General features: G+C 39.4%; 1 protein-coding gene across 1 annotated transcript in view; it reads right to left on the bottom strand.

Moving 5' to 3' along the window:
• Positions 1-7,638, bottom strand: part of LOC129047416 (POTE ankyrin domain family member A-like) — a 117,824-nt gene extending 110,186 nt beyond the window's left edge. Inside the window, exons 1-4 of the mRNA XM_063714854.1 lie at positions 7,358-7,638; positions 3,051-3,165; positions 2,715-2,888; positions 1,489-1,595 (exon numbers count right to left, since the gene is read on the bottom strand). Coding sequence (XP_063570924.1) covers positions 1,489-1,595; positions 2,715-2,888; positions 3,051-3,165; positions 7,358-7,587 — 626 coding nt within the window. The 5' untranslated portion in view covers positions 7,588-7,638. The remainder of the gene's footprint in view (positions 1-1,488; positions 1,596-2,714; positions 2,889-3,050; positions 3,166-7,357) is intronic.
• Between the last annotated feature and the right edge of the window lie 18,790 nt (positions 7,639-26,428).

Raw genomic sequence — 26,428 nt, forward strand, 5'->3', positions numbered from 1 at the left:
GGAAAGCTAGGAATTAAACCCAGTCTTGTAAGAATCTAAAGCTTAGCTCTATTCTCTTTATCACCCACCTACAACTTTCCTTCGTTAAAGGAAAAGTGTATCCACTTAAAACTATCTTCACTCCCTCTGCCCACACAAACTAAAAATATAAACATCAAAATACACTAGAAATAAAAAAGAAAAAAAAAAAGATGAACCCACAGTATCTGGTAATAGCAATTAACTGTCATGTAGAAATCACCTGTCATCAATATTCTTCAAAGAATGCAACTTAGAGCAGAGTCCTCCAAAAGGCAAAATGATTTTCCACTCCTATTTATGTTTAATAGAGTATATTTAATGGAAAAGCATATAAGAAGCAGAAGTTAAAAGCCACTATAAAAGGGTTATGAATCTGTTCAATATTGAGTCAGAAAGTAAAAGTTTGCACTTCAGAAAACTAACAAAACTAATATGAAATCCCTTTAGCTAATATAAGTTCATATGACAAAAACATCACATCACAAATAATAAACATCAGTCAACATAATAAAAGAAGATGAGTCCTATATATGCTGTTCTTCACACTCCCCAGTCCAAATAATTGTCTTTCTACTTAACCGATAATTTGTGTTGGTATTTTTTACTATATCCCAATAAGTTGATCTTCTTATTTATTATTTCTGACTTGAGTGACTGTTACTACTCTAGAGCAATACAAGTTTAAAAACAACCACAACAACTAGTTGAGGACTAAGGTCTGATTTTTTTTCTTGCCCAAATTCCTATCTAAGGGGTCTGGTGAGTCATGCTCTACAAACCATAAATTCTCATCAGATGGGTTTTATTGAATCCTATATATCATGACTTACTTTCCAATCTCACTCTGGCATAACATTATGAGACAAGGAAAAAATCAAAGTATTTTATCCCCAAACACATTTCTTTGCCATAATTTGAAATGGCCCTGCAAAGCTGTCCTTTGTGGGGGAAAATCTGCATCTGTAAAGAATCTCTATTAACACAGCAAGATCTTTTTCTTCCAGGCCCTCCCAACTCTAAAGAGATTAACTAACAGTCTACCATCTTTTAAAGATCTGAATAGGAAACATTTGTCATCTATTGTCTCTAAGGGCAGCCACTGTAAGACGTCAAAAGAACCTTGGTCTCCACAATCTTTTATCTTAACCTGAACATTTCCCAGGTCTTTGGACAAACTCAACCAATTAACCAATTGTCAACCAGAAAATGTTTAAATTTACCTATATCCTGGAACCCCCTGCCCTTTGAATTGTTCTGCCTTTCTGGATCAAACCAATGTATTTCTTAAATGTATTTGATTGATGTCTCATGCCTCCCTAAAATGTATAAAACCAAGCTGTGCCTCCATCACCTTGGGCCCATGTTCTCAGGACCTCCTGAAGGCTGTGTCATGGTCACTAATATGTGGCTCAGAATAGATTTCTTCAAATAGTTTACAGTTTGACTCCCTTTGTCAACATAGTGTACCTTTTAAAGTTGTCAACAGCATTTAAATTTGCTTTCTTCTTTACTAAAAATTCCACCATTTGCTGTTTTTGTTCATGTACCGCAAGTAAAAATGGTGTAAGTCCACCCTGTGAAAGAGCAAAAACAAAAAAGACACTTGCACATTCATGTTTATATCAGCACAATTCGCAACTGTAAAAATATGAAACCAGCCCACATATCCATTAATCAACAAGCAGATATATGCACATACACACACCACGGATTGCTACTCAGCCACAAGAAGGAATGAAATAAAGGCATTCACACTGGATGGAATTTGAGACCATTATTCTAAGTGAAGTAACTAAGGAATGGAAAACCAAACATTATATGTTCTCACTCATAAGTAGGAGCTAAGCTATGAGGATACAAAGGCATAAGAATGATACAATGGACTTTTGGGATTTAAAAAGAGTGGGAGGGGGTTGAGGGATAAAAGACTACACACTGGGTACGGTGTATACTGCTCATGTGACGGTTGCACCAAAATCGCAGAAATCACCACTAAAGAACTTATTAATGTACAAAAATAAATACATAAAATAAAAATACCAATATTTAAAGTAAAATCTTAATTATTTATAAATATTTTTATTCAGGTTTTGCTTCCAAATATGGAAAACTGACCCTTACACAGGTCAATGTTAAAAGAAATGCCCATCAATCAACGAGTGGCTATAGAAACTGTGATATATATATATATATATGTATATATATATGTATATATGTATATATATGTATATATATATGTGTGTATATATATATATATACACACATATATATATAATGGAATACTACTCAGCCATAAAAAGGAATGAATTAATGGCATTTGCCACAACCTGGATGGGACTGGAGACTATTTTCTAAGTGAAGTAACTCAGGACAGGAAAATCAAACATCATATGTTCTCACTCATAATGGGAGCTAAGCTATGAGAATGCAATGGCATAAGAACGACACAATGGACTTTGGAGACTCAGGAGGGAAGGCTGGGAAGGGAGTGAGGGATAAAAGACCACAAATTGGGTTCAGTATGTACTGCTCAGGAGATGGGTGCACCAAAATCTCACACATCACCACTACTAAGAACTTACTCATGAACCAAATACCACCTGTTCCCCAAAAACTTATGGAAATTAAAAGTTTAAAAATAAATAAATAAATGCATTTCAAATATTTTGAAAACAAAACTAGTTGATCTATACCTTGTTTTCTGATTCAATATTTGCACCGTATGAAAGTAGTTTTTCTGTCATTGATTTATCCTCATTATAGATGGCATAATGTAGAGTAGTATTGCCATAGACATCTGGGATATTTGGATCAGTGCCATGTTCTAGCAAAATAGTTGCACATTCCTCTTTCTGACATTGGACAGCCTGTCAGTATTAGGCCAAGAAATAGATTGTAAATTCTAGGAAGTGAAAACAAACATTCCACAGGTTTCACCAACTAGTTATATTTAAATGAGATAAATTCATTTTTATTCTATATATTGAAATCAAATCCATGTCATGCTGAAATAGTTGGCTACTATATACCTTTATGAGAGCTGTCCTCTTTTCCCCATCCAAGACATGAAGTTGACAGCTTCTGTGCAGCAGGAGTTTTACCACTTCTGAATGGCCTTTGGCACAGGCCAAATGTAGAGCAGTCCTGAGAGTGGGAAGACTTTTTAGTCATAGTGCATTATCTAAAAACATACAATGATTCATTGTAAACGCTGAATAGCTTGCTATTCCTCTGCCTTCAAAAAAATATTTAATTTTCTTGTGAAAAAAGCACCATATCTATTAACTCTTACTACTCACTACATTAATAAAAGAGCAGCCAATTTGAACAGAAAGATTGTGGCCCTTGGATTCCATTCAACTTGGGCTGCAGTCCTACTTTAAGCTCTGTCACTTCCTAGCTATCACTTAGCAATTTTGTGCCTGAATTTCCTCATCAATAAAATGAGAATGAAAACAGTAGCTCTCTCATTGGAAACCACTGTGATGCTTAAATGAGACTCTATGCAAAGCATTTAGAACAGTTCCTAGCACAAGTAACAGCTCAATAATTATTAGATATTATAATTTTTGCTATTACTAAGGGAGGAGACCACTCCTCATATTGTCTTATGCCCAATTTCTGCCTCCAAAGAAAGAAGTAAAAACTAAAAGGCAGAAATGAAATCCACAGGCAGACAGCCCGGCGCTGTGCCCTGGGCCTGGTAGTTAAAGATTGACCCCTGACCTAACTGGTTATGTTATCTATAGATTCCAGACATTGTATGGAGAAGCACTGTAAAAATCCCTGTCCTATTCTGTTCCGATCTGATTACCAGTGCATGCAGCCCCCAGTCACGTACCCCCTGCTTGCTCAATCGATCACGACTCTCTTGTGGACCCCCTGAGAGTTGTGAGCCCTTAAAAGGGACAGGAATTGCTCACTCAGGGAGCTCGGCTCTTGAGACAGGAGTCTTGCCAATGCTCCCGGCTGAATAAACCCCTTCCTTCTTTAATTCGGTGTCTGAGGAGTTTTGTCTGTGGCTTGTCCTGCTACATTACTACCACTTAACAAAGACAGTTTAATTAAGTAAAGTAATACAATTATACCTACACTTTGAGGTATGTTTTAAAGACTAGAGCTGACATTGTATGTCAATAATTCTAACATGTTCATTTTCTCATATTTTAACATTTCTCACATTGGTATGCCACTTATAATTCATAATTTATTACAACTATAATTGGCAGTACTTAAATAATTCCCTTATTAATACATAAGAATAATGGGGCATCATACAATTCATGGTGCCTCACAGTAAGTATAATATTATATATACAATAAGTCTAGGACAGTTCTACCAAGATGACTGGCATTTAAATAAATTTCACTTCTAAAAAGTACTATAGAAAAAGAGGGCTGGGGTTAAAACAACAAATTTTTTAAACAAATTAATTCTTATTTTCAAAAATGTTTAAGCCAACAGAAACTCTGGATTCAAACGAATAGTTATGGCTCATTTAATTCAGTACTTAGATTTACAGAATGTATGTAAATCAGATATTTTCAATGACTGATATTAGGATTTAAATTTCCAAAATGGCAATTGAAGGTTCTCTTTTACTATTTTCTACCTTCAGAAATGCTTTTGTATGAAAGGAGGGAGGAAAAGCTTCCACTGGGATGAAGTCCTCATACTGCAATGTTCAGTCTCTCAGCTTGCTCAGCCTAGGCAGGTAAACACAAAGTTTCTAAGGATGGAAGGTCCTGAGAGTAGTAGAGCTTATGGTCCACAACCAATAAAATTAAGGAGCATGGACACAAAGGGTGAGGCTGGGGCAAAAGTTTAATAAGCCAAAGAATAAAGCTCTCTGCACTGGAGAGGGGAGTCTGAGTGGACTGCCAGGTTACAGTTGAATTCAAAAGCTTTCATAAAAGACTGCTCTCATCTCTATAACTGCTTGAGTAACTTTTCTTAACTATAAACTGTCTTCACAACTCACCCTCATCTGTGTAGGTGTGGGTATGTCTCTAAGCAAGCATAAAGCACTCTTTCTCTTGTTCGTACAACTGTGGGTTTGTTTTAGGTAAGCACCCCTCCTCCCTGTGCAAGTTCCCACCATGTATATGCCTGAAAAGGGGAGGAAACTTTTTCCTGGGACCTCGCTAATCACACAAAGAACAAAGGGCTTCTATACAGGACTTTGCCTGCCTTGCCTGCTTATCTGTGCAGATACACTGTAGGCTGTCGTTCTTCAGGCGGGCAGCTTCTGCAGTCTGAGTTTTTCTCTAAGCTGCTCTATTTTGCAGCTGTGCACTGTAGCTGTGACTTTTCAGGCAGGCAGCTTTCCTGAGGACCAGCCTTAATTGTTTATCTATTTCTTCCTTTTCTTCTCCCTCAATATGTCTGTATCTATTGGCACCTTCAATGGCTACATATTATTCCATCCTATGAGTGCACTGAAATTTGTTTATAAAATCCACTATATGAGTTCTTCTTAAAACATTGCTATTTTCAGCAGTACTAAGGAAAATGAATTAAATGTATCTAATAATTTCCTAAAGATACTTCAGTATCATGGAATTGTTGCATAAAGAGCATATATATTTTTAACGTAGCACTTACCACCAAATTGTCTATTTGAAAAGCCATCAGCAACTTAAACGCCTTTTACTCAGCCTTATAAGTACCACTGCTCTTCATCCTCACAACTTTGCAGATAAAAAACAGTATTTTATTCCTCTTTTAACTTAAATTCCTTCTCTTACTGGGAACACTAAATATGTGCATAGGTCAACTGTAGGGCTGTGTTTTCCGATGTGCGTAGGTCAACTGTAGAGCTGCAAACAAGTACTTTGCCCAATTTTAAGTTAGGCTTATTTCCTTGTTGATTTGAAATAATTCTCTGTAAAATGAAAATACATGGTTCATCTGGTATGTGTATATACATGTATGTTGTAAATACATTGCAAGTTTGTTGTGTTTTGTCAATTTTTTTCTTATATATGGGGTGTTTCAATTTCTATTTTGCTAAACCAACCTTCAAAATGCTTGCTTGTGAGTTCCTTAGGAAGGTCTTTGTCAACATAAAAGTGTATCTGTATAAACAGGCACTTGTGTTTTCTTCTGGTAGTTTTCTCATTTTGTATACTTAAAATTTTTAATCTATATTCCATCCAGAACCTATTTTTGTGACATATTTAGCTAGTTTTCTCCAAACAGCAGACACTCCATTTACAAATAAATAATCTTTTTCTACTAATATGAAATGTCACCATTATCAAGTGCTAAATTCTTTTATATATTGGGGTGTTTCTGAATTTTGCATTCTGTCTCATTCATGTACGTCTTCCAGCTGTTAGTAAACCATTTGTAGAAATTAAAAGCACATTTTGGTATCTACGAAGGCAAATTGGTTTTCATTGCATTACAAAAAATTTTAATGTGATCATAACAATAAAATACAGCATGTGTAATTTTTAAATGTTAAAACTTTGGTGTTTTTATTTGGGTTAGGTGACACTGATAAATGCAGAAAGAGCTCCCATCTTGAGAAAAATAATTCTTCCTATGCAAGAACACGAACCATCTTCCCACTTTAATGTTTCTAAGGTTCCTCAGTAAAGTATATATTTACATAGGGATACGTGGATATAAAATGGATATTGGATTTTATCCAAAGAATTTTTAGCCCAGAAGTTAATATATTATGGGGACTATTTCTCTCATTATACACTTTTCTATAATGTGAATAACATGTTTTAAACTGTGCACTTTAAAAATAAAATATCGGGCCGGGCACGATGGCTCACGCCTGTAATCCCAGCACTTTGGGAGGCCGAGCGGGGCGGATCATCTGAAGGTCAGGAGCGCGAGACCAGCCTGGCCAACACGGCGAAACCCCGTCTCTACTAAAAATAGGAAAAAGTTAGCCAGTCGTATTGGTGCGCGCCTGTAGTCCCAGCTACTTGGGAGGCTGACGCAGGAGAATCGTTTGAACCCGGGAGGCAGAAATCGCGCCACCGCACTCCAGCCTGGGTGACAAGAGCCAGATTCCGTCTCAAAAAATAAACAAAAAATAAAATATATAGACTTAATTTTGGAAGTTAAATCACTTTAAAGTTGTCTCTAAAGTGCATTATAGGGAAATCACGGCTGCGTGTGGTTTTCGTTTTGGGGGCTCATGAAGCTGCCTGGGCCCTGTGACTCCTCCACGGATTCCACATCCCAGGTGCTGCGGGGCCTGCGGGGGCGAGAAAGCTGGGCCGGTGACAGGAGGGCCACACCCCACCCCATCCCCCAGGGAAAGGGCTTCTCCCAGTTCCCCACCCTCCCAGCCCCCGCCCGGCCCGTTACCTCTTCTTCTTGTCTCTCTTGTCCAAGCCAGGGTTCCTGAGCATGAGAATGAGCTCCACTCTGGGAACTGTGCCCCTCCAGGCAGCTCTGTGGAGATCGCCAAGATCTTCCAGGCAGACGTCATACCCAGGCTCCAGGAAGGCGCCGTCATTGTGCTCGGCTCCACAGCCCACGCCGTCCTCGCTGCTCCTCCCGTAACAGGGGAAGCAGCGGCAGCACCATTTGCCCATCTTGCTCCCAAAGCCAGAGGTCTTCAAGGCAGATGCCGTCGGCTTCTTAGAAACCTCAGTCCCCACCTGCTTTTCACAGCCTCAGGAGCCTCCTAACGAATGGATCACCTCAGCCACCACCTCCAAGCAGGAAACGCAGTTTCCAAACTGTCCAAAGAGTAAGCGCCAAGCCAAGCCAGGGAGGCCAAGCCAGTGCCAGCCAAGCAACGCCACGCCAAGCGAGGAACGCCAAGCCCAGCAGTTACAAGCCAGTGGCGTGCACACCTCTGGGGGCCTCACTGCGCGTGGCAGCAACTTCCGGTGGTCAATGGCTCTCGGAGCCGGTCAACGGCAACGGAGCATGCCTTTGCAAGGCTCTAGCGTCACCAATGTCAGCGACAGCTTGTCACCGGCCCTGCGTTCTGCCAAACCTCGTGGGAGTTGGCCCAGCATTTGGGCCATGGAGAACGACAGGCAGCCCGTGGGAAAGCTGTCTTGTCGCAGGACGGGGCCAGAGCGGCTGCAACTTGAGAATGCTGAGGCCTCCTCTGGAGAAAGCCCCCAGACGCTCTGGCGGTGGCTCTGCGTGCCAGCGAGGCTGCAATTCCCGCGTTACTAGCGGGCAGGGCTCGCCCCAGGCAGCATCAGAGTCACGAGTGCGCAGCCCGCCTGGCCTGAGGGCCCCGCTCTTCCTTGGTCCCAGCCCAGACCACAGAGTCGTGGGCGCCGGGCACTCGGGGGCCACCAAGTCGGGGCTGGGCAGTTGGTTCCCGCCTGGTGCCACTGCCGCCCGGCCAACCACCTGGCTCGGCCACGGCCTGGGCTTCGGCCTGGGGTCTGTGCTTCGGGCGCGCGATAGGGGCGGGGATGCCGCCGTAGCTTCTCAGCTGGCAGGCGGTGAGCTCTGAGGAGAAGCACCTGCAGGAGGCGACAGGCAGAAGGCGTCCCGGTGTGGAGGTTCTGGGACCAGAACTCTACCAGAGCTGCGGGGCCAGACCTGGCTCCCCGCTGCGGGCGGTGCTGAGGCACAGGACCCGCAGCAGGGCCGCCACCCTCCTGCCATGCAGCCGCCGGAGGCTGCTTGACCCAGACTGTGGGTGCTTTGGTATAAAAGTGGAAAGTGGGGCGGGGCGCTGTGGCTCACGCTTGTAATCTCAACCCTTCCGGAGGCCGAGGCGGGAGGATCATTTCAGGTCGGGAGTTCAAGACCAGTCTGACCAACATGGTGAAACCCCGTTTCTACTAAAAATACAAAATAGCTGGGTGTGGTAGCAGACGCCTGTAGTCCCCAGCTACTCGGGAGTCTGAGGCAAAAGAGTCGCTTGAACCCGAGAGGCAGAGGTTGAAGTGAGACAAGATTGAGCCACTGCACTCCAGCCTGTGCGACACAGCGAGACTCCATCTTCTCTCTTTTTTTTTTTTTTTTTTTTTTGGAGACGCAGTCTCGCTCTGTCTCCCAGGATGGAGTGCAGTGGCGCGATCATGGCTGACTGCAACCTCCGCCTCCCGGGTTCAAGCGAATTCTCCTGCCTCAGCCTCTCGAGTAGCTGGGATTACAGGCTACAGGCGTGCACCAACACGCCCAGCTAATTCTGTATATTTAGTAGAGACGGGGTTTCACCATGTTAGCCAGGCTGATCTCAAACTCCCGACCTCAGGTGACCCGCCCGTTTCGGTCTCCCACAGTGCTGGGATTACAAGCGTGAGCCACTGCGCCTGGCCGCCATCTAAAAAAAAAAAAAAAAGGTGAAAAGTGGATTGCAGGGCCTGGGACACCCACGGGCTCTTGCTATCTGTAGGGTTAAGCCAAGTCTCCCCTTGCTTTATGAATGAATTTTGGAAAAAAAGAGAAAAAGAAAACACACTCTCTAAATCTCCTTGTCCCCCTGTTGATCGCTGCACATCCCTGGCCCCAGAAGGTCTCCATGGTTTCAAAGGTTGCCAAAAGACTAGGTAACAACGGAAAACAATGTGGAGGCGGAGAACTTAGTAACATCGCAGAAGCTATACAAACCAATGAGATTCGATAGGAATTATTAAACAAATGGCTCAGGAAAAAATCAACTAAGAAGACATGACTACCACAACACATACACCAAAATAAACTCCAAAAGAGATAGTAAAATAGCTGAGCAGGAATGCTTTAGGATGAATATCTAAGGACTCTGGAATTTCACAGCTTTGATTTCTTACTTATGCTATGTTCTCTGGCGCAGGAATATTGGTAAAGTCTCAGTAAAGAGAAAAATAAAATGAATGTCTACTCCTAATGTTATTTATTAAGCCTTAATATTGTTGTCTACTCTGTCACTGAAAAATATATCCGAAAAATGTATAGCATCTGTAACTTAAGCCACAAAAGTCTTGTTTTATAATAGTTTTATAGTCACAGTACTCAGGCCATATTTCAAATGAACTAAAGTTTGAAGACTGAAATTCTGCAGTGTGTACAACAAACACCCATAACATGAGTTTACCTATATAACAAACCTGCACATGTGCCTCTGAACTTAAAACTCAAGTTAAAAAAAAATTTTTTTAAAGAAATTCTGCAGTGCAGCTCTGTAACTTCACAAATAACAAGATAGTGGGGCTAAACCTCATGGCTAAGAGCACAGCCTGGGACTAAAGGTATATTGACTGAGACCAAAGGCTATTCTACCTCTTAAAAGATTTGTAATATTTCTGAATTTCACTGTTTTGATTTCTCATTTGTAAAACAGTGTTAATATAAACTAATTTCCAGGAAAAAGCACTTTAGACTAATAAAAGTGTTTAGTCCTTTAAATGAAACCATTATACAAATAAACATTTCAGAAGAAAATATAGATTAACATTTATGGATGAATGGTAGAAGATTTTTCAAAGAAAAAAACAACAGAAGTTACAAAAGACAATATTGATAAACTGACCATATAGGAAAACTTATTAACATACATAAATAATAAAACACTCATGTGTTTTTACAATAAAAGAACTGATACATGATCAAAGAATATAATCAGTTCACAAAGCAACCGTAAATACCACAAACTTTCTACTGTTATTTGATAAGGACAACACTTCAACTTCACCATCTTGCCTCAAGACATTTGCTCTTCAGTTCTGTGTCATAATTTAATTCACTGGGACCTTGACACTCTCACCACCTTACAGGGCATCAAATTTACCCATTATGTACATGAATTCATGTACTTAGGCACACAAGAAATAGAAGACAGTTTCAATTTCCTGGTAAAAAAATTTTTTTCCACTGTTTTATGATTCATGTCAAACTTAGACCAAATCAGTTTTACCCATTTTAAGATATATTTCCTCAAAGTTAAGCAGAAATTCAAAATATTGCATTGGTATCACATGTAACTTATTAAATATAATGTTAATAATATAACTGATTTTCACAGTGAACAAAAGTGGATAAAACAAAATTTATGATTAGGGATAGTCAGAAGCATAGCCTAGTAGTAACCTCTCACTTTTTAGAAATAAATGTTTTATAAAATCTTTTCAATAACGACATTCTTTTTGCCTTCTACATAATCCTCTAACAATTCTGTTTCTTTAAATTTTATGTGAGATAATTTTATGACATCTTAGGACACTAAAAACCATTTATATAAAAATCTTAAAATCAAACAGGAATGAAAAAGTATACAGAAAGTCTTATATGGAGCAGACTGACCAGCAAAGACATGCCCTCTGCCAACTTACCAAGCAGGGAAAAAAAATAAAAACTTTTAGTTACATGATATAACAACGAAAGTATATAAAATTAGCCATATAAATTTGAAAAAGTCCAGTTTCTTTGTGTGATAACAGTATAAAACATGTTATTTTTCCTCAAAATTTAAGATAAACTGGGAAACCCTGCAGTTCAGCCAGTGGCTGGTGCACTGTTGCAAAGCTACACTCCAGTCTTCTCACTTCTTGCATCCTAATTTCTTCCCAGGCACTCCTGTTAAGTTTGAGCCTCAACAAGAAACTCAAGGAGGTGACAATTAAAACAACACTGAAATATCTCTGCCTGCCTTACTTGCAAGATTAAAAGGACTGATACAATTTACTGTTGGTGAAGGCTACAGGCACTCTCTTGCTACCCACCCCTAAACCCTGACTCTGACCCTGACCTCATCCAAGGCTTCCCCACAAACCCTCAGGTACGTCCCATTTCTGCTAAATTTTATCTTCCAAACTTCTAACCCTTAATACTCTAAATACTAAACCAACCCATCCCCAATCCCATCCCCAATTTAAGACTAAATCACACTAGGACATGACATCACAAGAACAGAAAGGTATAGATCAATGTCTAGTATAATTATACAATTAATAATGCTCAAAAAAAAATTGTAATTGATACTAGCATATATTTAAAGAATTACACACCATGATCACTAAATACTTTCCTCAGAAAATCAAGCTGGTTTTGCATACTAAAGCCATCCCTGCAAATAAACATCAAATAAACAGAATGAAGAAACCCACATACTCATCTCCATAGATGCAAGAAGTCCTTTCAACACCATTTCATCGTAAAAACACCTGACAAACTAGGGACAGGAATTTTCTTAACCCAGCAATCAGCCTTTGTGCCAAACCCGTAGCTAGCACCATCTCTACTGTTAGGGCCCAATGCTTTACTCCTGAGATCAGGAACAGGGCACCAATGCTCATTTTCATCACTGTATTCAACACTGTACTGGAAATTCCATCCAGAACAATTAGGCGAAAAAAAGAAGTAAAGAGCATTTATACCTGCAAGGAAGCAGTAAAACTGTCCATTCACAGACCACACAATCTATCTTATGTACAGAAAATCATGAGGAACCCCCAAAATATTATTAAAACTAGTGAATAAATTCAGCAAAGTTATAGCACAAAATGTCAACACACAGTAATCTGTTGTGTTTCTAGACACTAGCAACGAACATGAGAATGTAATTATGAAAACAATTCCAGGCTGGAGGTGGTGGCTCATGCCTGTAATCCCAGCACTTTGAGAGGCTGAGGTTGGAGGCTTGCTTGAACCCAGGAGTTTGAGGCCAGTCTGGGCAACTCAAGGAAACTCTGTCTCTACAAACAATTTAAAAATTAGCTGAGAGTGGTGGTTCATGTCTGTAGTCCTAGTTACTCGGCAGACAGAGGAGGGAGGATTGCTTGAGCCTGGGAGGTTAAGGCTGCAGTAAGCCGTGTTCACACCACTGCACTCCAAACTGGGCAACAGAGTGAGTCCCTGCCTCAAGAAAGAAAAGAAAAGAAAAGAAAATCCACTTTTAAAAATCAACAGGCCAGACGTGGTGGCATACACCCATCATCTCAATGCTCTGAGAGGCCAAGAGCGGAGTATCACTTGAGGCCAGGAGTTTGAGGCCAGCCTGGGCAAGATAGCAAGACTCCACCTCTACAAAAAAATTTAAAAATTAGACAGGTGTGGTGGTGCATACCTGTAGTCCCAGCTACTTGGTAGGCTGAGGCAGGAGGATCACTTGAGCCCAGGAGTTAGAGGCTGCAGTGAGCTGTAAACGTGCCACCGTACTCCAGCCTGGGAGACAGAATGAGTCTCCCTGCCTCAAAAAAAAAAATCAGTATGGGTTTATTTCTGGACTCAACATTCAGTTCTATTTATCTATAAATGTGTCCTTATGCCAGCATCATTCTGTTTTTATTGCTGTTGCTTTGTAGTAAGATTTGAAATTTGGAAATGTGAGCCTCTGAGTTGGTCATTTTTTTGACATTATTTTGGCTATTCTGGATCCCTTGAAATTTCATATAAATGTTAGGATCAGCTTGTGGATTTCTGCCAAAAGGACTTTGGGATTTTAACAGGAATTGCAATAAATTTGTAGATGGCTTTGTGTAGTACTGCCATCTTAAAAATTATTAAGTCTTCTAGTTTATGAACATGAAGTGTCTTTCCATTTATTCATGCTTTCCTGAATTTATTTCAGCAATGTTTTGACATTTTCCATGTTCAAGGTTCAAGTCTTGTACCTTGGTTAAATTTATTCCTAAGAATATTAGTACTGCTGATTATTTTTTGAGAGAGCCTCACACTGTTGCCCAGGCTGGAATGCAGTGGCACGATCCTAGCTCTGCAGCCTCAATCTCCTGGGCTCAAAAGATCCACCCACCTCAGCCTCCAGAGTAACTGGAACTACACATGTGTGCCACCATGACCAGCTAATTGTTAAAAATATTTTTGTAGGGACAGTGTCTGGCTATGTTGCCCAAGCTTTCATTATACAATTTTTTAAAATTCTAAAATTTTTGCCATGAATTACTGTGATAGTTAAGTCTAGATGTCAACATAAATGGATTAAGGGATACACAGAGAGCTGTTAAAACACTATGTCTAGGTACGTCTGTGAGGGTTTTCAGAAGAGGTGTCATACTGGTGTGGCATATCATGACATATTGTAATACTGATATGACACCCGTAAGACTGATATGATGCCCACAATACTGATATGACATCCATAGACTGATATAACACCTGCAATACAGATGTGACACCCCAATACAAATGTGATACCATAATACAGATGTGACACTAACAAGACTGCTGTGACACCCATAAGACTGATGTGACATCCACAATACTGAGGTGACACCCACAATACAGATGACACCCGCAAGAGGACTATGACGCCCATAAGACTCATGTGATGCCCAAAATACAGATATGACACCCATAAGACTGATATGACACCCACAAGATTCATATGACACTCCTAAGACTCATATGACACCCATAATATTGATATGATGCCCATAAGACTGATCTGATGCCTGCGATACTGATGACACCTGTAAGACTGATATGACGCCTGCAATACTGATATGACACCCACAATACAGATATGACACCCGCAATACTGATATGACATCTACAATACAGATATGACACCTGCAATACTGATATGACACCCACAATACAGATATGACACCCGCAATACTGATACGACATCTACAATTCTGCTATGACACTTGCAAGACTGCTGTGACACCCCTAAGACTCATATGACACCTGTAATACTGACACCTCCAAGACTGACATGACACCTGCAATACTAGTATGGCAGCCACAATACTGATACAGCATCCAGATTCTCACCAGGACGCTTGGTACACAGCTTCCACTGACCTTGATTTGGGTCGGGCTTGGCTTCTGTTATGAAGTTTGATGTTGTCTCTGCTTTACAGACATGGTATTGATGTGGTTGTTTATAATTTACTTTCCAGTAATTTCATACTTCTGGGAATCTTGCAATAGCAGTGCAAAGTGCAACTTATCCCTTCTCTTAGATTACCAGCAGTTACTGCAACTCCATGCAAAATACTCCAATGTATTTTACCCAAACAAGGAAGCTCTCCCAGTTAACCACCACATGACTCCCAAATCAGGAAATAGAAGGTTTCTACCTGACAATCTAATCCACAGATTCATTTCAATTCACTACCTGCCCCCACTGGGAGAAAAACGTCTCCATTTGGATTCAGTTTTCTTTTTTCTGGAATGTTCTTGAGCTGTCCCTCAGTTTCACAACTTTGGCAAATTACTTCCAAACTGGGTCTGCCCCGTGTTTCCTCCTGAGCAGATGCAGATCCTGCATTCCTAGTGGAAACACCCCAGCCTGATGCTGTGCTCTCCTCAGTGCAACCCAGCAGGAGGAGCACAAATCCACCTGCCCACCACTGGTCATCTCAACTTGATAATGGAAAAATACTCATTTACAAACTGAAAGTTCATCATGTCTCTCTCTGATTTAACTTTTCCAATGGGATAATGGCATGACTGATTACTGAAATTTAGTAAGAATATACTGAGCTGGGTGTGGTGGCTCATGCCTGTAATCCCAGCACTTTGAGGGGTCTGAAGCCAGTCTGGGCAAAATGGCAGAATTCCATCTCTACAAAAAATACAAAAATTAGCCTGTCATGGTTGTGCATGCTAGCCCCAGCAAGTCACGAGACTGAGGTGGGACGATGGCTTGAGCCTGGGAGGTTACAGTGAGCCAAGATCGTGCCACTGCACTCCAGCCTGGGCAACAGAGTTCCAAACCTTGTCAAAAAACAAAAAACGAACAAACAAAAAAAACCCACTCTCCTTCTGACTCTCTTCAGGGAGCCAGCCAGAGAATTCTCTCTCGTGCTGCCTCCCTTATGTTTGAACCTCCCTTATGTTTGAAGCCCCTAAATAAAAGCTTTGTCTAGGAAACTTTCTCCAGACTCATGTCAATTTGTATTACAGGAGGGTCAAGAACTTGTGGTCAGTAACAATAGCACTGAGAGCTGGGTCCTGCAAAAGGTGTTTATTTAGCAGCAATTAATTTAAAATCATTAAAGACTGGGTTATGAAAAATTGTCAAATGTAACAATTCTCTCAATTGAAAACAAGATAAACTAAGAAGCATATTTTAAAAATATTGATGGAAACAAATTGCAAAAATACATAGGATTAAGAATTCTGCTGAAAACTAAAAAGAGAGAAATTGGGAGTCAAATAAGAGAAACTTTTTTGTGTGTGTGAGAGACTAGAGTTTTATTATTACTCAAATCAGTCTCCTTGAGCCCTTGGGGAGCAGAGTTTTTAAGGATAACTTGGTGGTTGGGGGGAAGCCAGTGAGCCAGGAGTGCTGATTGGTCAGAGATGAAATCATAGGGAATAAGAGCTGTCTTCTTGCATTCAGTCAGTTCCTGGGTGGTGGCCACAAGAAACAGATGAGTCAGTTTTTTGATCTGGTGGGGCCAGCTCGTCCATCAAGTGCAGCGTCTGCAAAACATCTCAAGCACTGCTCTTAGGAGTTTAGGGAGGGTCAGAATCTTGCAGCCTCCAGCTACATGACTCCTAAAGCAAAATTTTTAATCTTGTGGCTAATGTTAATCCTACAAAGGCAATCTAGTTTCCAGGCAAGAAAGAGGTCTGCTTCGGAAAAGGGCTGTTACCAACTTTGTTTAAACTATAAACTAAGTTTCTGCCAACATTAGTTCAGCCTACACCCAGGAATGAACAAGGAGGTTACAAGCGAGGTGGAGTCAGTTAGGTTAGATCTCTTTCACTGTCTCCATCATAATTTTGCAAAGGCAGTTTTCAATCCCTCCCTTTGGGTTTTAATCTTAAGGTGTAGGCTATGAAGATGGGAAAAGGCCGTCGATCACTCTGGCTTCTTCCTGCTGACAGGGGACACAGTGGGAATGGGAGTGAACCCCAAGGTGAGAGAGTGGAACCACTTTGCAACTGTCTGAGCGTACTCATACAGGCCTGGCTTTTCAGTAGGCTTACACAGAAAATGTGAATATCTAGCCCTGAAAGGTAAACACGAGCTTTGTGCCAAAATCATAGATGCTGTGGTCTTTTCTTTTGCTGAATTCAACATATTTTGACATTAATCGCTTTATAAAAACACATTTTGCACAAGCTCACAATAAAGTATTTCAAATGCTAAAAGCAAGATATGGCACACAAATAATTTATTATTTGCCGTGTTCTTTCACTGAATTCAACATGTATTGACTAAGAGCAGTTTTCAAAGACACATCCTGTCAAACCTCAGAAAACACAATTCTGAGCATAGTAGGCCCATAAAGAAAATGTATTTAGTCTTAAAAGGTAAATGCAAGCTTTGTTTCAAAAACCCAGATGGTGTCCTGTTTTCTTTCACTGAATTCAAGATGTTTTGACATTGATCACTTTTCAAAAGCGCATTTTGTACAGGCTTGGGGAAAAAAATTTTCGAAGACATGTTAGCGTTTCCAAGAAGATATGCATATGCAGCCCTAAAGGCTATAAGCAACACATGGCACACAAAGAATTACGACGTGCGGCTTTATTTCACTGAATTACACATGTATTAACTAAGAGCAGTTTTTAAAGACACATCTTGTCAAATCTCCAAAGACACAATTCGGAGCACAGTAGGCCCACACAGAAAACACAAGGCAGGGTTCTTGGTGCAATGATTTGTTTACTAAGTCAAAAGTTAATAATACTAGAAACTAGTATTGACGTCAAATTAACAATGACCAACTAGTGCAAGGCTACTAATCTTGCTTTCTGAACGTAATGCTAGAAATTCATAAACAAAACTGGTATTTGCTTTTTTTCCCTTATTTTCTAAGATGAGCTGCAGAGCTTAAAGATAGATATTAAATAAATTCCCCATACAAATAAGGGCTGGTCATTGCACATATTCAAACATTTGTTCACTTATTCAGCAAATACCTATTGAAGGTTTATTACATGCCAAACTCTATTTCTTCCAGTGATACGGAAGGAAAAATCAACATCCTTGCTCACATTCTAGTTGTAGATATATCCCCATGGGATGTGACTGACCTGCTGACGTTATTCTTCCAGGTGAGACTGAAAAGCCCTGCGTCCTTGAGCTCATGGACGATGTGCTCTATGAGGAGGTAGAGGAGCTCTGCCTGGTACTCGACACTCCACAGAGCAATTCTCCCTTTGGGGCTGTAGTTGGTGAACAAAAAGAAACTCAAGGATCCAAGATGATGCTGATAGTAAGAAGTCATTTTTTGTGCTTCAACTGTAAATTGGGAACTGAAATCCATCCAAATCCAGGTTTTAAGGGGTTCAGAAAAATCCCCCCACCTCCCCTGCTTTCTGACTAGGGTTTTTAAGCAATTGAGAAATAGGAAAAAGACAAAGCAAATGGGAAATAGAATAAATCATTAAAACTGATAAAGCTGATGTTGGAGAATATGGCTTATACCTGAATACTGAATCCCAAACATCCATACCCGCCCTCTCCTCTATACACACCTTGGGTACAGGGGTACCAACAGTTTCCTCCCTCCCCACCCACCTTCAGTGGCCTGTTCACATGTACTTTATGGCACATAGGGACAGCCGGGAGCACATGCTCTCTGGGGGCTGGTTAGGTCCCAGGAAGGAGCTGGGCAACACATGCCAGCTTTTCCTTCCACACACACCCTAATTTTGAGTGAGGTGACAGAAGCCAGGAGTGTAATAGTCGTTAAGCCCCTCCCACATGGAAACAAACACAGAAAAGGAGAGAAAAGGAGGAAAAGCATTCCCCTTACTAACAATTTCATTTGTCTGTGTTTTCCACAATTTTAGACACTGTTATTAAATTTGGAGAAACCAAATTTAACGTCACTGAACCCGAAGAACCTGTGAGAATCAGTGGTTATAATAATTCCAGTGAGTCACCAAGGAGACACTTCCAAGGTTTCCATCGTGAGTCCACACCAAGGATGGCTCGGCCACCTGTGGAGAAGGTGCGGGGCTCCCAGGGCGTGTCTCCCGATGGATCTTGCCAACTCTGTGTGCTAGTGCCAGTGCCCTTGAGGAAAAGAAGAGAAACATCCAACTGAAAAAAAATAGGCACACTCTTCGTTAGGGGGTATAAGTTTAAGGGGTACAAGTGCAATTTTGTTACATGGTTATACTGTGCAGTGGTGAAGTCTTATCTTTTAGTACATCCATCAATCAAATAATGTACACTGTACTCATTAAAAAATTTCTTAATACCCACCCCCTGCCACTCTCCCAGCCTCCCAAGTCTTCAGTGTTTATCATTCCACACTCGAAGTTCATGTGTACACATTATTTAGCTATTGCTTATAAGTGAGAACAAACAGGATTTGACTGTTTCTGAGACGTTTCAACTAAAATACAGACATATTCTTTTAAATTTATTTTCTTTAGTAAAATAAAAACAATGCAATTTATTTCCAAGAATTTTTTCTTTTTGACTTACAGGGTATATGTGTTAGGACTTAGAAAAATTTTGAGTAAATGTGCTAGATGACCTGTTTGGAGTTGACTTTCGGGTTGGTTTTATCTTCATTGTAGTTATCAGATTAAATAATTTCCTACATTTTTCTATGTCATTGCAATATGCATGATAACGGAGATAACAATCTATTTTAGTTTAGAGAACACCAGCAATCTAAATCTAAACCTAGGAAATGTTGTGGTAACAAAGGACAGTAAAAGTATGGCAAAATATTAACCGCAGAGACCATGAATTCTCTGGGATTTGGGAGCCACTTATAGATGTCTTTCATCCCTCTCTTTTTGCAAATGTTGGGCCATTTCACCATTTCCTTTTTTCTTTTTTTTCTTTCTTTTTTTTTTTTTTTGAGATATTCTTGCTCGGTTGGCCAGGCTAGAGTGCAGTGGTACAACCTCAGCTCACTGTAATCTCCGCGTCCTGGGTTCAAGCAATCTTCCCACCTCAGCCTCCCAAGAAGCTGGGACTACAGGCACGTGCCACCAGGCCCAGCTAATTTTTTGTATTTTTGCTAGAGACAGGATTTCACCATGTTGGCCAGGCTGGTCTGAAACTCCTGGCCTCAAGTGATCTACCCACCTTGGCCTCCCAAAGTGCTGGGATTATAGGCATGAGCCACCAAACTCAGCCTACCATTTACTTTTGTCAGTAATTAAAACAAGTCAATTTTTCTCTCACTTGCTGTCTCTGAATTACTTGCTTACAGAATAAACATAACTTTGTGTCCAAAATTACATTTATGTATTATTTGGAGTCTAATTATTCACTGTGTTTCTACTTTCCTACCTCTCACTATCAAGAGTCGCTAGTTCTTGACGATCTTAGCACTTCAGGCATTCACTTTTATCTAATTTACAAACAAAGCTGAGAAAACATGTGATAGGTATCACTGAATCAGTAATAAAGTTAGTGAGGCAATATAAAAAATAGCATCTTCTACAAAGGAGCTTGTATTTTCTTCCATATAATGGTTACAATTTGATGAACTACTCTAGATCTTCAAAGTTGTCCCCAGATTATTCTCTATGTAAAGCATAATATATATTTGAAATAAATCAGATATAATCCAAGAGAAGAGAAAACAAAACTGATTAGCTACTAAATTGTAAAATATGTCTTTCTATAATGAGCAGATTTTACATGAAACAAGAATCTTCTAAATATTGACAACATGGCCTTTAACAAAAAATGTTTTTCTTGGAAGTAAAATGATTCTTTTCGCAAAAACAACAAAATTATAGCTATGTAGTAAACTGAAAAATAAAGTCAGAAAAAACTTAAAATGTTAAATAAACCTGTTGGTCTCTTTTATCCCATAAATGTCAACATGCTTTTTATAATATTTATACTAAAAAATTTAAGAAATTTTTTTCTAAAACATTTTCTAATTTGTCCTTTTAAGGTTCATACTAAAGTCATTTCTTTGCAAAAAAAATAAATATATAAAAAAGTTGAACTTTTTTGCATGCTAAGAAAGTCTAAAGTGACAGGAAAAGATAAAATGTGAATGAGAAAACTTGACCACCATCCAGCAAGTATACTATGAGAAAACAATAACTAAAATATTTAAGATAAATGTTTGATTTTTTAAATTCTAAGAAATTTGGTTTGTATTACTCAAGGCATTACAAAACCTTGAATATTTACAGGTCTAAGACAAGCAATGAAAATGAGTGAAGCAAGGAAATATGAAAGAAAATGGAGTGACTGTAATGTCATTAAGCCAGCAAGCCCATTCCTTGCTGAGAAAAGCCTGTATTATCATAGCCTAGTGCCATAGACTACTGCTATGCAGGAAGGTGCAAAAGAACTAAAAAAAAAATCTGTATTTTTCTATGAAATTCCCAGATTTTTAAGTGTTAGTAACCAATTTTTCAATGTCACATCATACAGGTCAAATCAAACAAATGATTAGCTATTTTCTTCTACTGGAACAAGAACTGTAAGTTCTCTCAGGGTCCGAGAAGTCTGGGACTGATGGGCTCAACTAACATGCGAAGGCTAAGAGGAAAAACTGCTGCACCTGGAAACACAGAGAACGAATTTTGAAAAGAAAAAGAGAACATCTTGATAAAGAGAAAAAAATCCTCTTTGTACCTGATAATTTAAAAATTGAAGCAGAAAAAGGAAAATGCACTGGCAATTCATTTTCTTCTGCCAGACTCGAAAGGGTTCGTAATTTAGAATTATAATGATTGAAGTGCCCTGCATCAGAAAGCAGCACCTGTTGACTCTTCTAATTGGGATTATGCTTATGTTCTTTATATTTTCTCTTTTGAAACAGTATCTCAAAAGGTATAGTGAAACCAGCAAAATAGTTTATCCAAGGTTTACCAAATGATCAGCTGCTTAATTATGAGTTCAATAAAATCTGGTAATTTTCATGTTTTTAATAATTTTGAGATGAGTGGTTAAAAATAATTCTGATTTTTTTCAGGATCCTAGATTTAATTTTCACAGTGAGGCAATTCCTTTTTAGTGGGAAGGGACTGGGTGAAGGGAAAAAAATCACTAGGATTTTTCTAAAATAACTTGTCTAAGTTTCCAAGAAAACCAAAAAGAAGTCTTTTTGAAATATGATTTGGTATTGTATTAAAAAAACTCAACAATTATGTATCCAACAATTATGTATCCAGCTTTTCTACATATATACATAATGTAAATTCCATTCACACTCTATTATACCTATGATCACATTCATTTGTCTTGAGTCCTACTGGTTTAGAAATTCTGGGAAGTAAGAGTTTAATTTTTCTGATTATGTCCCAGCATTAGAACTACTGATTGTCCCTGAATGTCTAAGACCTGTAAACATTCAAGGTTTTGTAATGCCTTGAGTTATGCAAACCAAATTTCTTAGAATTAAAAAAACTAAACATTTATCTTAAATATTTAAGTTATTGTTTTCTCATTGTATACTTGCTGGATGGTGGTCAGGTTTTCTCATTCACATTTTATTTTCAAACTGTGGGCCAACAAATCAATATCTTATTAAAATTTTCTTTCAGATAAAATCAGCATTCGCAGCAACTTGGATGGAATTGGAGACCATTATTCTAAGTGAATTAACTCAGTAATGGAAAACAAAACATTGTATGTTCTCACTCATAAACAGTAGCTGAGCTATGAGGATGCAAAGGCATAACGATGATACAATAGACTCTGGAGAGTCAGGGGAAAGAGTGGGAGGGAGGTGAGGGATAAAAGACTACAAACTGGGCGCAGTGTATACTGCTCAGCTGATGGGTGTAACAGAACCTCAGAAATCACCAGTAAATAACTTATTCATGCAATCAAACACCACCTGTTCCCCAAAAAAACCTATGGAAATAAAAAAAAATAAAGTCTTGGAAAAAAAAAGAAAATATCAGAGCAAAATGAATAGAGTAAGGATAAGTGATGTTTGTTAAACATTCGATTTCATTTTACACACACACCCAAATATACTCGGCCACAGTGTAAAATCTATTTCTCACTGTAGGCCACAGTTAAAAAAAAAATTGACAGAAAACTTCACATATTCATAAGCAAATAATTTAAATTTGTGATTCTGTATTTGTAGAAATTGATTTTAAGGACAGAGAAACCCAGCATGTGGTTGAAATCCAAGTTATATTTGATGGGGTGAGACAGGCCTTCACTGTTCGCCTAAACCTGGCGAAAATATGATAGCAGAGATGCAGGCAAGTAATGCAATGTGTACGTAAAGTCATGGCCAGCACTTTGTCAGAGAAAATGCATAAAAGCAATCACTTAGTGCATAATAAAGCGAGGAGACTTTGTACAAGCCTTACATGAAAGAGACAGGCATAATCTTTTTCCCACCTAAATATATTTTGTTCTGATTAAATCACAGTCAAGAAATTCCTATTCTTTTCTTTGAAAAATCATGTTTGTCAAAATTCAAGGACTGAAGTCACTGAGCCCCAAACCAGTGCATCTCCCTTCCCCATGTCAGTCAGTAATGATTGGTTGACCTTAGGATTAACCATCAGAGAGAAAGCAGCACCTCAGAGTAAAGAGGGGACTATTAATTCAGCACCACAACTTGTAAAACATATATTCGAACCCACAAAGCAGTTTTCTCACCCTCCAAATCAAAACTTGTTTCTCCTAGCTTTATCAGAATTGAAGTCCACAGCCTCATGATCAAAATGTTGCAGTCCTAAATCCTGTCTATACTTTTAATTTATATTGTCTCATTAACCAGATTTTCCTTAAAATGAGCATGATTCCACAGAATTTTGACCTTTACACTAAAAATAATTTTTAAAACTACATGTCTTTGGCCAGGCGCAGTGGCTCACGCTTGTAATCCCAGCACTTTGGGAGGCTGAGGCGGGTGGATCACCTGAGGTCAGTAGTTCAAGACCAGCCTGGCCAACAGGACAAAACCCTGTCTCTACTAAAAATACAAAAAAAAAAAAAAAAAAAAGCCAGCAGGTGCGGTGGCCAGAGCCTCTAATAGCAGCTACTCTGGAGGCTAGAGGCAGGAGAATCGCTTGAACGGGGGCGGGGAAGGGGGCGGAGGTTGCAGTGAGCCAAGATCATGCCACTTCATTCCAACCTGGGCAAAAGAGCAAAACTCTATCTTAAAAAACAAAACAAAAAGCAAAACAAAAAAACCTGTATGTCTTTTTGGAACATATTAATCTCTCATTGCTTTGCTTAAATTTATCGTATTTTTTTTTATTTGTTTCATTATTAGTATGAGTTCAAGCTGGGAAATTTTTTCCCTTATATATTTTTTATCACTTTTTAAATCTTTACTGCTTGATGGTTTGTCTACTTCAGTGCCTTGCTTTTTATCAAAAGTTATTTAAAATTCAAGTATGGGCAGAAAATCTTTATCAAATGTAGTTTTATGTCTTGATCACATAAGATGAATCTTTTACTATTATTTTTATGGTGTAGCATCTGCAGTTCTTTTGCGTAAAAAGAATAAAGATTCATTAAAATTACTTCCAGTGATGAAAGCTTCTTTTAAGAATATACGTGTACAGGAGTTCGAGACAAGCCTGGCTAACATGGTGAAACCCTGTCTCTATTAAAAATTAGCCCGGCGTTGTGGTGCAGGCCTGTAATCCCAGCTACTCAGGAGACTGAGGCAGGAGAATCGCTTGAACCTGGGAGGCGGAGGTTGCAGTGAGCTGATACTGTGCTTGCCTGGGTGACAAGAGTGAAACTCCATCTCAAAAAAAAATGTATATACATGTAAAGATAGTTCAGGAAACTGATATGTAGTCAGATATTGGAAGGTTATTCGGGAGCCAGGGCAAGTTCACAGCAACGTGTTCTTGTCACCTTGCCCAGCAGCAGGTGTTCATAGAGTCCTCTTCTGTCTGGAACTCAACTTCTCCTCTGCCTGGTTTCAGGCGGTGCCCTCTGCCCTCGGCTGCTTTAAAGAGTTGCTTATTACTGGCATCTGCTTCATCAGGCTCACACTATCCCATGACCTCTGCGATCTTCCTTTTCTCAGAATGTCCTCCAGCTTTCCTCCCACTATCAACGAGTTGACTTCTTCATAAAACTTCCCTTCACAACCCCAAAACAGGTTTAGCTACTGTCATCACAATCAGAAAAAAATTAGAGCCCAAACAGCAAGTGGGCCCCTGGCCAACCTTTGGATTGACTGCCCTGGGCTCAGGTGCCCTCCCCTGGAACCAAAAGATGTGAACAAGGTGCCAGTGCGATGTGCAGCAGGCCACTTAGGGCGTGTTGCTCTCCAGGGGCTCTGAGTGTGACAAGTTTCATCATAATGAGGCCATGGGTTTGCCAGGCATGGTGAGTATTGTCCTGTATGGTAGAAGCATCAAAAGTCTAATGTTTCACTAGTCAGTGATAATTATCTTTTCCTTCTAGGTGACCAAAGCCGTTGTGTATATAGAAGAAATGAGCAGCACGACAGATGTCACTTTCTCTTCTGTCCCTCAGATTGTGTCCTTGTTGATGGATGACGATGCTTGCAAGCTAGGAATGGGTTTTATATTTTTTAATGTTTGGGGAAAAAAGACAAAACAATAGAAGACTATTTTTGACACATGAAGATGGTATGAAATTCAAATCCATTGCCCAGAATAAAGTTTTATTGCACACAGTTACGTTGATTCCTTCACATAATAGTGGCTTTCACTCTGAATGCTGAATGGCAGCCCTGAATAGTCAACAGAGACCTCAGGGCCCACAATCCTAAAATATTTACTATTTGGCCCTTTACAGAACAAATTTTCAATCCTTAGCTTGTACAATATAGTGGTGATAGTTTTCAACTTTTTTTTTTTTTTTTTGGCAGAATCTCGCTCTGTTACCCAGGTTGGAGTGCAGCGGTGTGATCTCAGCTCATTGCAACCTCCACCTCCTACGTTTAAAGTGATTATCGTGCCTCAGCCTCCCAAGTAGCTGGGATTACACGCATGCGCCATCATGTCAGGCTAAGTTTTGTATTTTTAGTAGAGACAAGGTTTCACCATGTTGACCAGGCTGGTCTCAAACACCTGACCTCAAGTGATCTGTCCGCCTCGGCCTCCCAAATTGCTGGGATTACAGGCGTGAGCCACCACATGTGACCAGTTTTCAACTTTTATGGTCTAGGACGTCTTAGAAATTACTGAAAAACTCAAAGACATTTTGTTTATGTAGGTGATATATATAAATATTTACTGGATTTTAAATTAAAATTGAGGAATTGTTAAATATTTATTCACTTATCTAAAAATAACAAAAATAAATACATTACATATTAACATGAAATACATCTTTTTTAAAAAAACTATGATATGAAACAAAAAATAGAGTGGCACGTTTATATTTTTGAAGGTATCGTTAACGTCTGACTTAATAAAAGATAACTGGATTCTCTGCTTCTGCATTCAATCAATTGCAATTTATCATATCTTGTAGCCTCTGAGGAACAGCACTTATGAGAGAATATGGGTGGCAAAGTCAAATAATAACCTAGTATCATTATGAAAATAGCTTTTACGTTATGGTTCACTTGAAAAATTCCTAGGGAATCCCAGGGTTCTTAGGCTACTTAGCATTTTGATCATCACTGCTGTGCAGTATTTTATGACAGTTGTTTTCTC

Source organism: Pongo abelii, chromosome 14 (assembly GCF_028885655.2).
Source record: "Pongo abelii isolate AG06213 chromosome 14, NHGRI_mPonAbe1-v2.0_pri, whole genome shotgun sequence".
In the NCBI taxonomy this organism is placed as follows: domain Eukaryota; kingdom Metazoa; phylum Chordata; class Mammalia; order Primates; family Hominidae; genus Pongo; species Pongo abelii.